This window comes from Drosophila biarmipes, chromosome 2L (assembly GCF_025231255.1).
Source record: "Drosophila biarmipes strain raj3 chromosome 2L, RU_DBia_V1.1, whole genome shotgun sequence".
NCBI classification, from domain to species: Eukaryota; Metazoa; Arthropoda; class Insecta; order Diptera; family Drosophilidae; genus Drosophila; species Drosophila biarmipes.
This window is the reverse complement of record NC_066612.1, coordinates 814768-826695: the sequence shown is the minus strand read 5'-3', so window position 1 is coordinate 826695 and position 11928 is coordinate 814768. Positions and strand designations below refer to the sequence as shown.

Below are 11928 nucleotides of genomic sequence, written 5' to 3'. Positions count from 1 at the left end.
ACCCTTTCCCTGACCTCCACCCTTTGTGAGCCCTAATTGGCTTTTGGCGGCTCAATGGCCGACTTATGTAAGTCAACCTTTGCGGACTCCCACTCAACTATCGCTGATCCAAGTCGACACGCAATGACCCCATATTAGTTTTATTTTAGTCGCCGCTTAAATATCTCAGCTCATGTATTATGCAAATTGGGCCTATAATGAGGCTATCATTTGAGGAAGCCAGATTGCGGTGGCCAATTTGTTTTCGAAAGCATTTCGCGCACATAGATAGCATATTTTCCGTTCCCCCTTTCCCTTTCCCTTTCCCTTTCCCAAGAGCAGAGCACCTGCACCACGCTCTAATTAAAATGACAAATACGAAGATGGGAAAGCGTTTCATCTCTTCGCAGTGCCTTGGCCTCTGGCAGCGCGGCGTATGCGTAATTTTCTCAGCTTGCTGCTTTCTCGCACCCTTCGGATTGCAATTTTCCACTTTAGGATGTATCTCACGCAAGTTGAGCAATAACAAATCGTTTACTTGGTCATTTGAAACGACCGAAAAGAGTATAAAGGGCTGTGATGGCTTGAAGACATTTTAGAAGAAAGAGATACGGTTAACTAATTAAATGGGAATGAACTATCACAAAATAAAGGTAAATAATTAAGAAATTATGTTAAAACATTTTCGTAAAAATCTTAAGGGAGTTCTTAATTTTCTTGTCATCTAAAAGGTATTTTTCATTCGTCTCCCTCTCCTTTATTAATCGCAATTGCATGTTTTGGCATTCGTGTCTGCTTAAGGTAATTTTCCTAAAGATTTAAAGTGTGTCAAAGTGCATTAAACAATTGTCGTTTGTTTTCGGGTGTCGGATGGTTTTGTTTTGTAAAGGGGGTTGGGGGGTGCAGTGATATGTACTACACACCTCATAGGCATAGGCACTGGCAAAAGAGAGACAGATGGGGTTCTTTGACGCGTTTTCGCTGGCGTCACGGGCGACTTTCTCGCTCTTTCGCTGTCGCATTAGGCGACCAGCGAATTAGAGAAAACAGCACTGAGAACCCTTGCGGCAAAGTGAAAACGAAATGTGGCAAAAACAAAGCCAAAGAAATGTGTCTGGCGGTGGGCTCTTCTTGGCGCAACTGCTTAAATTAAATATATTGCTCACTTTCCGTTCAATTGGCGAGCCCAGCGGACATCGGAGGAGCCTCCTGAGATCGCGTTCATGTTCAGCGCTCAGTGTCAGTGGATTCCGTCCGAGATTCGGTTCCGTTTAAAGCGCTCCGCGTCCGCCGACCGCCAGGCAGTTAAGTCCGCGGCCTCGCGGCATTCCGGTTGCAGTTCCCGGTTCTCCGTCGCGTCGATCGTTTCGTGTTGAGGTACCAGGGATCCCTTCCCAGCCCTGACAGTACAGCAAAACCTCGAAATCTCTTCCCAGCCTCTATAACTTTATCGATAAATCAATATGAAATCGATGTAAACATAACTAAAAATAAGACATGGAAAATAGATTCCAGTAGATAGTTAAACGAAGTATATTAGATGTATTTGACCCACCACCAAATTTTTAATTTATCAACATAGATAATTTCTATTGGTAGGGAAAGTACTTTAAGTTACGTCAGGCTATCCACATAGTACCATTCCTTATTTGTCTATAAGTTCATGGTGCTACAGAGTAAGAATAATACATATAAGTGGATAGGATAGATAAATTGACTTCGGTATATGCCTCCTTCCTTATGCATCGAAATCTTAAAATTACCAAAGGTCTGAGCAACAATTATATGGTTTATTTCCGTATCGCAGTGGCCCAGGTATAAACGGTTGATATAACCATTATGAAGGGCTCACAGCGGACAGCCAAGAACAACTTAAGCTCTTCTTGTTTACCACCTGCCTTGTTATGCCCCCAACCACTCCCAACGGAAAAGGGGATACAATTTAATTTACCCCGCAATATAAATCTGTGCCCAGCAAGCCATAATAATAATAGACAACAAACTTATTTACTATTATAATTTCGATAGCCTCATTATCCTCCTGCAGTCCCATTCAACACCCCCACTTTTGTCTTCGCTAGTAAACAAACCTTGAGTCAAGCTCAACCCTTCGAAACCAGACAAAAGCAGAGGAAAGCAAACTTAGGCCCCCACAACTAGAACCCCCTTCTGGAACCTCATGTTTTCTGGTTTTCGCAGGTAGAAAACAATTCTCTACAACGGCTACAGCGGTGCAACGCATTTTGAAACTGTTGATGCAACGGCAGCAGAAATTGCTGCGAAAATTATTCCAACTGACTGCATTGGCAAAACGTTAAGCATACGCAGTGGTGTACGGCAGTGAAAAGAGAAGCAAGCGATTAAGTGGAAAGGGCGAAGTGAGTGCAAAGTGAGACGTATCGGTAAAAACATTAATTACTGCGGGGAGTGCCATCGAAAAGCTCCATCCTGGGTAATCTGTGGTTAATCGTCCGAGGTGAGCTCATGGGAAAAAACAACCTGGAAAATTACAGAGCGGGGGCGACACGTTGAAGCCTAAATATAGTTATTAAAAAAGCATTAAAAGACGAGTGGGCTCAGATCACGCAGAGAAAAAATCCTGAGGTCAAAGAAAAATGTTGTTACTTTAATAACGCTAGTTTTATAGTATTATTAAGTAAAGTAAATATTTGGCATGGATTTTGGTTGGGAAATAGGGAAACAATGAGCCTAAAGGGGTATTTTTAGACTGTTAATTGCCTTAAAATGTAAATTAACTAATTATAATGTGGTAATATTAATAGCAAACAAGAATATGTATAGGCAGAGACATTTTTGTAAAATTAGTGAGATGTTTCTGCTTTCAGCAGATACCCCTTTTTCCATAGTTTAAGCAACCTTTTCTTCCGGTTCAGAAGAGTGTGAGATTGGGGATGCAGGGTGACCTTCGATCGTTCTGAAAGTTTTGCGCTTTCGTGCCTGTCTGTAATTTGTGTCGGCAAGGCGAGACCGAAACGAATGGGCCAAGTGACAGGTCGAATCGATTAGGAGCTCAAGAGCCCAACCCTCAACATCTATGATTGAAACCATAGACTTCCCCTTGCCTCACTCGCTCAAAATATCTTTCTTTCGAAGAAGCCCCTGCCAAATGTCAAGTTCAAGTTCGCCCAGCCCGGCCATCTGTGAGTCCCAAAATCCATATGTGCTATGTATAGTATCTGAAAGTTTCGCAAAGGGGAAGTGCCAATAAATTCTGTGCCTGGCAGCGGGCAGAAATCAAAGCGACAGGCGAAACTCGTCGCTGCAATTATCTTAATTATCTGCCAGAGATCGTGGATACGGCGAGAGGACGCTTTTACGGCGGGATTGCAAATGCGAGTGGCGATATGACAACCGAATTCAGCCGGATCCCGGCGGACGCGGAACGATTTGTTTGTTGTGGCCAGGCCGAGGAGCTAAAAATAGCGCTGCCCTATTGATTTGGCCCACTGCCCGAGAGATGGGCAATGGGCTTTCGGCTTTCGGCTTTTGGGCCTTCCAGGGGAGGAAGGCAGGGCTTCTCACATGATTTATGAATGACAGCTAACAAGGGGCGCTCTTCGCGGATCGATAAACGTCTTTTAGCGAAGAACCTTTGCCGGTTGCCCCTTGTCCCCAAGGACATCCAGTGGCAATTGCCAAGTCACTTAAATCGATTAGCGCCGCTATTAAATCAAGTTACCTGGAAGGGTTCAGGAGGCCAACTCTGCACTGGGAGAAAACTATCGAGAAAAAAATGGTTTATCACTGCACTAATAAAAACGGCTTGTAAGGAAATTCATTGGGAAGAGGATATGGGCATACTACTAGTTGGCACTTTTAAAAATAAATATGATAACTAAATATTTACACCATTCGGCAAAAACACCATATTTTTAGATATATCTTGGAGATTACTGAAGACAGATTTTATTAGCCCATTAATTGGCTAATCTTGGATTGTGTATAGTGAAAGTTGGAATATAAATTAAATATTCCTTTACTAGAAAGCAGAAATAGCTTGAATCTCAATGTTATTTTTTATTTTACCATTCTTTCTTGGCTTACAAGCTACTTGGACTAATTTCTCTGCGTGGCTGCTAATCAATTTTTGCGTGCTCGTCGGCGGAATTTTCCGCTTTATGATAATTGCGGAGCGTCAATCAGCTTTTCGACGGTGCGTGATGTCCTCACCGCGTCTCCGTTTCAATTTCAATTTCCATTTCGTTTTCATTTCCCTGCCGGCACTTGCCATAAATGCGCCGCGAGAAAGAGAGAGATTTTCTGGCTTTATGGCGCACAGGACACTCGACTCCCGCGTCCTGAGTGGGATTTTGGATAAAAAGCTGACCCAGCGAGAGAGCGGCCCATTCGCAGGAGCAAGCTTGAAGTGAACGGTTGGCAATTCGCGGAGCTGAAAGTCAGGAGCAGGAAAAACGGACTCAGACGGGGCGGAAAAAGTGAAAACGAAAGCGGAAGAGGGCTGACACTTAAAGTCAGGTGTTTGAGTTTAGCTAGAAGCTTTAAGAGGGAGTAAGCAGCTCGACTTTCCTGAAAACGGCCCGAAATCAGAGCAAGCCCTGACACAGTTGCAGCTGACCCCTGACCCGGAGTCTGAAAAATCGATTATCCGCGTGGTGTGTGTGCACAACAACCCGTGAGTGCGAGTGCAGTTTTCAGCGCCTTCAAGAGAGCAGCCACCCCCGAAGGCACCCACCTGCGAAGGTCAGCAGAAAGCCCCCGTGGACAGCTCCAGCCGCCCCTGATTGCCATTCCGGAGCGGACAGTTGCCCAAAGCCACAACAACGGAGCCGCTAACCCACAACCGCCGCCGCCGCGAGGAAGGAACGAGGGTTCGAGGCGGAACGCAAACGCCGCCGAACAAAAGGAAGACCACGCCGCACCGGTAGAATGGCCTACCTAATCAACATCCTCAAGTTCAATGTGAAGTACTTAAAAAATCAATAACTGGACACCAGCTCACCAGCACACCAGCGATCCAGCCTAACAGCGTAGCAGCACCAGCCAGTTAGCCATCCCAAAAAGGAGCAGCCGCATTCCGGAAAAGAGGGGAACCCCCTGTCGCGTCTGGCCAGCTAGCTCTCTCTCTTTCTCTCGCTCGCCCCGTCTCGCTTGCTCCTCTCTTGGTACTCAGCTCTCGGTCTCGGTTTTTGGCTCTGGGTTCTGGTCTTGTCGCCCCCGCTCCGCTGCAGAACTAGGCTTCTGCGCCACCTGGGACACTTGGACAATGGAAATGGAGAAGTCTGGGAAATTTTCAGATTACCTCTTCGCCAAAATGGGTCCCCCCACCTCCACCGAGCTGCCCCCGAAGACCACGGAGCGCAGCGACGCCCCCGTCGAGCTGACCGGCTACCGCAGGTGGCTGTCGGACAACCTCATGCTGCTGGTCACCCTCTCAGGGGTCCTCCTGGGGGTAGTACTAGGTAAGCCCCATGACTAATTCGAAATTTTCTGTGAGTAAACGGAGGTGAGCAACGGGGAAAACCACTTATACTGATGATACTTAAACGATGTCATTATCTGTTGTTGATAAAGGTGTGGACAAGTATGCAACAATACATCTTGTATCCAACTTATGACTGCATACTTTTAAGCACCTTTACCTCATTAATTATCCCCGTATTAATTATACCATTTATACGGCAGGACTCTCGTTGCGGCCTCTGAACTTGCACGGGGACTCCATCATGCTGATCTCGTATCCTGGCGAACTCTTCATGCGCGTGCTCAAGCTGATGATCTTGCCCCTGGTTATATCCAGCCTGATTGCCGGATCGGCCAGTCTTAATGCCAAGATGAACGGAAAGATAGCGCTGCGCACATTGGTCTACTTCGCCAGCACCTCGTTCTTCAACGCTGCACTGGGAATCGCTCTCGTCCTGCTCATCCATCCTGGAAATCCGGATCTGCACAACACGGATGATCGGTCGACGGACAGGCGGGCGGTCAACCTACTGGACAGTCTTTTGGATTTGGGAAGGTAAGGTCAAAGTCTTTAAAAATATTTGGTTTGGATGAATGTCATCTTGTTTATACGTTAATATAAATTTCATTGTCAGGTTATGCCAACAAAAAATGTTTCTATTATTTTTATATAACTTAGTTCTAAGCCATAAAAGTATGCACTGAAGTACAAATCACACACCATTCCAGTCCTAAAAGATTTTGTTGCATAAGTAAATAGACAAAAGTTACTACCTTGTAAAATACTTACGTAATGTAGATTTGATGTATCTAAGAAGTTGTAGCTCATTTTTTACCTGGTAAAGCAGTGCAAAAGCAATGCGTTTTCTAGCATTTTAAGTTAATGTTTTATAATCCCCAGAAACGTGTTCCCGGACAACCTGTTCCAGGCCTCCATTCAGCAGGCGCACACCGTCTACCTGCCCAAGCCGAGCATCCTGCACGCCTTCAACGAGACGATGAACGACACCCTGGTGACGGGCGTGGAGGCCCAGCGGCTGCCGGAGGACATGGCGGAGGAGGTGGTGCTGGTGCGGGACATCCAGTACCGCAGCGGAACCAACACCCTGGGCATCGTGTTCTTCTGCCTGGTGTTCGGCACTTTCCTGGGAACCATCGGCCAGAAGGGCCAGGTGGTGGTCGACTTCTTTGCCGCCGTTTTCGAGGTGATCATGAAGATGGTCACCTGCGTGATGTGGCTGACGCCCGTGGGCATCAGCTCTGTGATCGCCGGGAAGATCCTGAGCGTGGGCGACCTGGGCCTGGTGATGTCCCAGCTCATGTGGTTCATCGTCACGGTGGCCGTCGGCGTCTTCATCTACCAGTTCGTGGTGATGCAGGCCATCTATTTCGTCGTCGTGCGCCGCAATCCGTTCAAGTTCTACGCCGGACTCATCCAGGCCATGCTAACCGCCTTCGCCACGGCCTCAACGTGAGTTCTGTGTTCTCAATCGGGATCTATGAGTCCTTAGGTCTAGAATCTGTTGAATGTCGAACAGCAAGAGCTCAAGTCAATGCAATTTAAAAGAAACTAATCTCAGCTTGACACACACTTGATGTACTTCTTGTGGAAAAGATTTTGTATAAAGGAAGAGCAAAATTTGAATTTCTAATCGAAAAGATACGAATTTGTCTTAAATGAACTTGGAATGCGTTTGAAAAATGATAAAGGAACAAGCTATCGGAAAATTCCGTTAGTTTCGCTCAATGAAAATTCTTCTATTGAAAAGATCAGGAACTGAAGAAACTAAATTATCTTTTAACTAAAAGAGATCAGATATTTTATTCTTAGTTTCCTTAAAAACATTTTCTATTCTTTTGTTTCTTTTATAACGTTTTTAAAAGTCAATCAAAATTCGTTGATTACCTTAAGTGACAGGGAACTGAGATTTAGATTCAGTAGGAGTGCGTTAAATGAGTATTTTTTCTTTCTTCCGGTGTTTGCCAACGACCTGATGTTGTATCCGAACCGCCCCCTAACACACACTCCCCAAAATCAAACTCCACACCACACCCCTCGAACCAAATGTGCGCCTGCCACGCCCCTTAGCGCCGCCGCCCTGCCCATTACATTCCGCTGCATGAACGAGAAGCTCAAGGTGGATCCGCGGATCACGCGATTCGTCCTGCCAATCGGATGCAACATCAACATGGACGGGACGGCTCTCTACATCGCGGTGGCCTCGATCTTCATTGCCCAGATGAGCGGCATGGTGCTGGGATTCGGGGAGCTGCTCACGGTGCTCCTGACCTCCACGGCTGCCTCGATGAGCTCGGCCAGTGTGCCGAGTGCTGCGCTGGTGCTCCTCCTCGTCGTGCTCACGGCCATCGATGCTCCTGTCCAGGATGTGACGCTGCTCTTCGCCGTGGACTGGTTTGTGTGAGTATGGATCTGATTTCGAGTGGTTATCGCACGGGGAAAGCCACTAATGCAAGGGATCTTGTGTTGCAGGGATCGGATTCGGACTACGAACAACATGCTGGGCGACTGCTATACTGCCGCCGTAGTGGAGGAACTATCTCGCAAGGAGCTGATGGCCTTGGATGCAGCTTCCGTGAACTACCAGGTATGAATAGTGCTACAGATAACTTCATTTATGAAGACTACATTGCTGATCTTGCAGGACATGCCCGCTGGCACCCCCAATGGACATGGTCACCACGAGGGGGGTCTCCTCGAGGGGCAGACGGAGCTGGAGGAAAGCAGCAAGTGCGTCATGACGATGACCGACTCGGTGGTGGTGGACATGAGTGCGGTGATGAACAACGTGAACCTGCAGCAGGAGCACTGCAACCGCAGGGTCTAGGTGGAGTCCTAGACCACAGATCCGATTTTAGTTCGTCAGCATCAGCTCGTCAGCCCCGGAACCACCACCACCACAGTAACAACTACAATAACACCTATGATATTCACCACCAATAGGCCACAGTGTTCCCCCGAGAAAACGATTTTGATATAGCATCTTTAAACAACAAGCGATCGGATATATATCGAGAGACTGTCTGACGAACCCACCCGTATTGAATTTACTCCTCTTTTGGACCAGTGTCGATAGCAATTAATTAGCCTGAACACTTAAAGGACTCCGCATACGTATATATCGAATATTCACCTAGTAGGAAGACCGCATAAGGAACTATATTATGCCACATGTAGCACACACATTCTACCTTGAGCCCCGAAGGAACGAAGAGACGCCGAGCGAGGGATTCCTGTGATCTGTCCTGGGAACTATGTGCATAATCTATGGGTATTATTTTGTAAGCTCGATTGTGATGGGGTCACCACACCGATTTGTTTGTAACGTTGCTTATTTCTATGTCTTATATGTGTTGTTTGGGTGTCTTAAGGGAGCGGTCAATGTTTATGTTGATTGGAGACGAATGCAAAAACGCAGGTTGTACAAGGAGCTGGCCTAGGTTTAGTTATAGATTTAGTTGATCTGTTAATTTCCCGGAACTCGCCTTGGTTACACGCCCCAGACTAACGATCAACGACCAATGGTCACCAATTATCAATTACCCATTAGCTACCAACTACCAATTACCGATACCAAATATCACACATGCATTCGTAGACTGATAGCAGACTTAGTAGTGATAACAAATATGTATCTGCATATATGCAATACTTACTAACCAATATCCGACATTCGATTTGTACGCAAACGCATACGCTGAATACAATAAAGTTATTATACCACCTACTTGATTGGGTTTTAGGGGGCATTGGGAGTTTATACTTTCCTAACTCAATGATTTACCAACAATCCCAATATTACCTTCATGTTTATGTTAATGGGCTCGAGCGCATTGTCCAGAGAAGCTTTGATTTCGTCATCACTCCACTGGCTATTTCCATTATTTCCTTAAGACGTCTTCCAAAGCTTTTACCTTTTGTACGTATTATTTTGTTATCACCAAGCTTACTTGTGTGTGGGGATTATTGGTAGAGGTCACCTTGCTTTCCATTCAAATAGATAGCTCACACACTTGGCCCAAAGGCTCTGCATTCATAATAAAAGACTTGTCTATTTATGCATTCACTAATTATCTGTCACTAGATTAAGTATCTTCGTATTCACACACTAAATCTTCATCCGTATCGCGTTTTACTGCGACTTCGTTTCTGTGTTTCGAGCACAAACGGAAATTTGCCTATCAACATGGCCATAAATCTATCGATCGATGGGTGAGTATACTCACTTGAATGGCCGCGGTCGGGCGAGTGAATAGAATGAATCATCGCTGGGCCCAATAACTCAACGCCTGCACCACTTGGCCAGTGGTTTTGCACAAGCGAGCCAAATCGGGCTTATATAATTATATAGATACGTCCATAGGTGCATGTGCATATGAATGAGCGAATAAATTACCTGGTACTGAGACCCTGGAGATAAGGTCCGCGGTACTGAAATCTACGGAACACTTTATATATTCGGTTCAGTTTTTACGAGTGACCATGACAAAATAAGATGTTGACAAATCAGCCCAGCTAAGCAATGAACTATTTAAATATGATGTGATACGTGGCCCAGTCTAATGTCTATCCCTCGGATGCAGCCCCTGCCACCTAAAGATCCGCTTTGCTTTTCGATTCCGCCGCCATGTCAGGTGTCAATCCGCGGCGCAGACTTCTCGCAGACTCGAGAGCAAATCTGCAAGCTGCAGAACTGCACAGGTGAATGAAATCGGCGGCGGGCAAAGACAATAAGCAAATGAGCTGCGAGCTGTGGGCAAAGGTGGCAATATGTATATTTATGGAGACGCAAGGTGCAGGTTGCGGGACGCGGATAATCGACCTCCGTGTGTGGTGCAGAGTGCATGCACTGGGAGAAAATTGCAAGTGATGTGATGCAAACAGCTTCAAGGAATGGTTGATGAGATACAAAGACGATAGTCAGCTACGGTTCAATAAGGTATATTGTATTGGTGATACAAAATGCTTTGTTTTGGGCTATTTAGGTTTTTCCCTGTGAATATCAAGTGGACACTACCCTGGTTTTCTTCCTGTGTGTGCCAGCAAACGGATCAAAATTTGCGCCCCGGCCGCTTTCAGAAGTGCGCAATTGCAAACTCGAGCTGTCGAGCGCCGAGCGTCGAGCTCTCTTGCCAGTCCAACTGTCTGCCCCCGCCCCCTGTTAGGGGCTCTTGGGCCCCTTGAGCCCCTTGCCGCCTTGCCACCTTGCCACCTGTCCAACTGTCCCACTGACTGGCTGAATAATGCTGAATGCCGAACGAATGCTCTTGTGGCTGCGTTGGCTGCGACGGTGCTCCGACTTTTGCGACTGGAGCTGGCGTTTGAGTGTTTGGCGTCTGAAGGTCTACTTGGCAGCGGCTTTGGAGTGTGTTGGCGTTTCGTTGGACCCCTCGTACCGACCTGCCGCTGCCCATGCCCCTGCCCCTCCCACTTCCATTTTCCCTCCGTCACTGCCCGCCGAAATGAAATACGAGTGCAAACAAGCCGCAGCAACACACTGGGGGAGCGGATCGAAAGGTCGAAGATGGGATACCCTGAGATATGCATTCCTTATCGTTAATCGCTCATATTACCAAATCTAAGCCAGTCTTATCAGTATCTATTAGTTTCACTGCCCCAAACCATACGATTCTTAAGATATCCCCAAATGGCAAGATGACCTTGATTCAGTGGCACCCCGGCGGCTCCAACACCAGAGAATAGAACACAATGTTCATAGCATAGCATTACCCATAAATGGGGGCTCACCCTCCCGACTCCCTTTTCCCGCTTCCGTGACTCCTCCGGCAGAGGAGAATAGAAACCCCTTTGCGTGTGACAAAGTTCGTGATCGACCCATTGGACCCTATATAGGGCATGGGTGTCTCGTAGGGGTATCTCATTGTGGCCTGTGTGGAATTGTGTGGAGAAACAAACGGCGGCTGCTCGACTCAAGTTGGAGCTGGGCTCGCGGCGCATTTTGAAGAATAATGGCCAGGGCACATGTGTGCCAGAACACAACTTGGCTCACGATATATTGACACTTGGCACATATGGCACGCAGAACACAGCCATATCTATGCAGAATGCATTGTGGATTTGCATAGCGCAAGCTAATTAATTCAATTAAGAGGCGAGTCAAAGCAAGCCTCCGCCGGGGCGGTTTCACTTTCGTGGATTCTGCGCTTGGATCTGGGTTCCCAGTGCTCGGCTCTCGATGCTCGCCAGGAATGATTGAGCACAGGCGGAAGTTGTTCTCGTGTTGACAACGACAGCGCGCTTATCGCCATGACGATTGACTGGGAGTGAGATTGACTCTGATCGATGTGATCGCTGCGGTTCGGCAGGTACACAACGAACTTCGTACAGCTGCAGCCCAAGTACAGATGCAGATTCGGATTCGGACTGGGAATCAGAATGGGATTGCGGCGATCTGGGGCTCTGTGCTTGTGGGGATCCAAGGCAGTGGCACTGGCACTGGCACTGGCACTGGCACTGGCACCGCCACG

The 11928-nt window shown here is 47.0% G+C and overlaps 1 protein-coding gene across 2 annotated transcripts; it reads left to right on the top strand.

The window, feature by feature from the left end:
- Window positions 1-1164: 1164 nt before the first annotated feature.
- Window positions 1165-9167, top strand: LOC108029182 (excitatory amino acid transporter). Of its 2 annotated transcripts, XM_017101346.2 has the most exons (8): window positions 1165-1356; window positions 2179-2455; window positions 5256-5420; window positions 5644-5977; window positions 6323-6892; window positions 7511-7840; window positions 7913-8027; window positions 8085-9167. In XM_017101346.2, exons 3-8 carry the CDS (start codon window positions 5273-5275, stop codon window positions 8265-8267), a joined length of 1680 nt encoding a protein of 559 aa, XP_016956835.1. In that variant the 5' UTR covers window positions 1165-1356; window positions 2179-2455; window positions 5256-5272; the 3' UTR covers window positions 8268-9167. The 2 variants fall into 2 exon arrangements, with proteins under 2 accessions (XP_016956835.1, XP_016956834.1); XM_017101345.3 differs by lacking the exons at window positions 1165-1356; window positions 2179-2455 and having other exon boundaries at window positions 4337-5420.
- The last annotated feature ends 2761 nt before the right edge of the window (window positions 9168-11928 follow it).

Coding starts and splice junctions, on each gene's coding strand:
- LOC108029182 (XM_017101345.3), top strand. CDS start 5,225: ATGGAAATGGAGAAGTCTGGGAAATTTTCAGATTACCTCTTCGCCAAA. Junction 6,893..7,510: donor GCCTTCGCCACGGCCTCAAC/GTGAGTTCTGTG, acceptor CACGCCCCTTAG/CGCCGCCGCCCTGCCCATTA. Junction 8,028..8,084: donor CAGCTTCCGTGAACTACCAG/GTATGAATAGTG, acceptor CTGATCTTGCAG/GACATGCCCGCTGGCACCCC.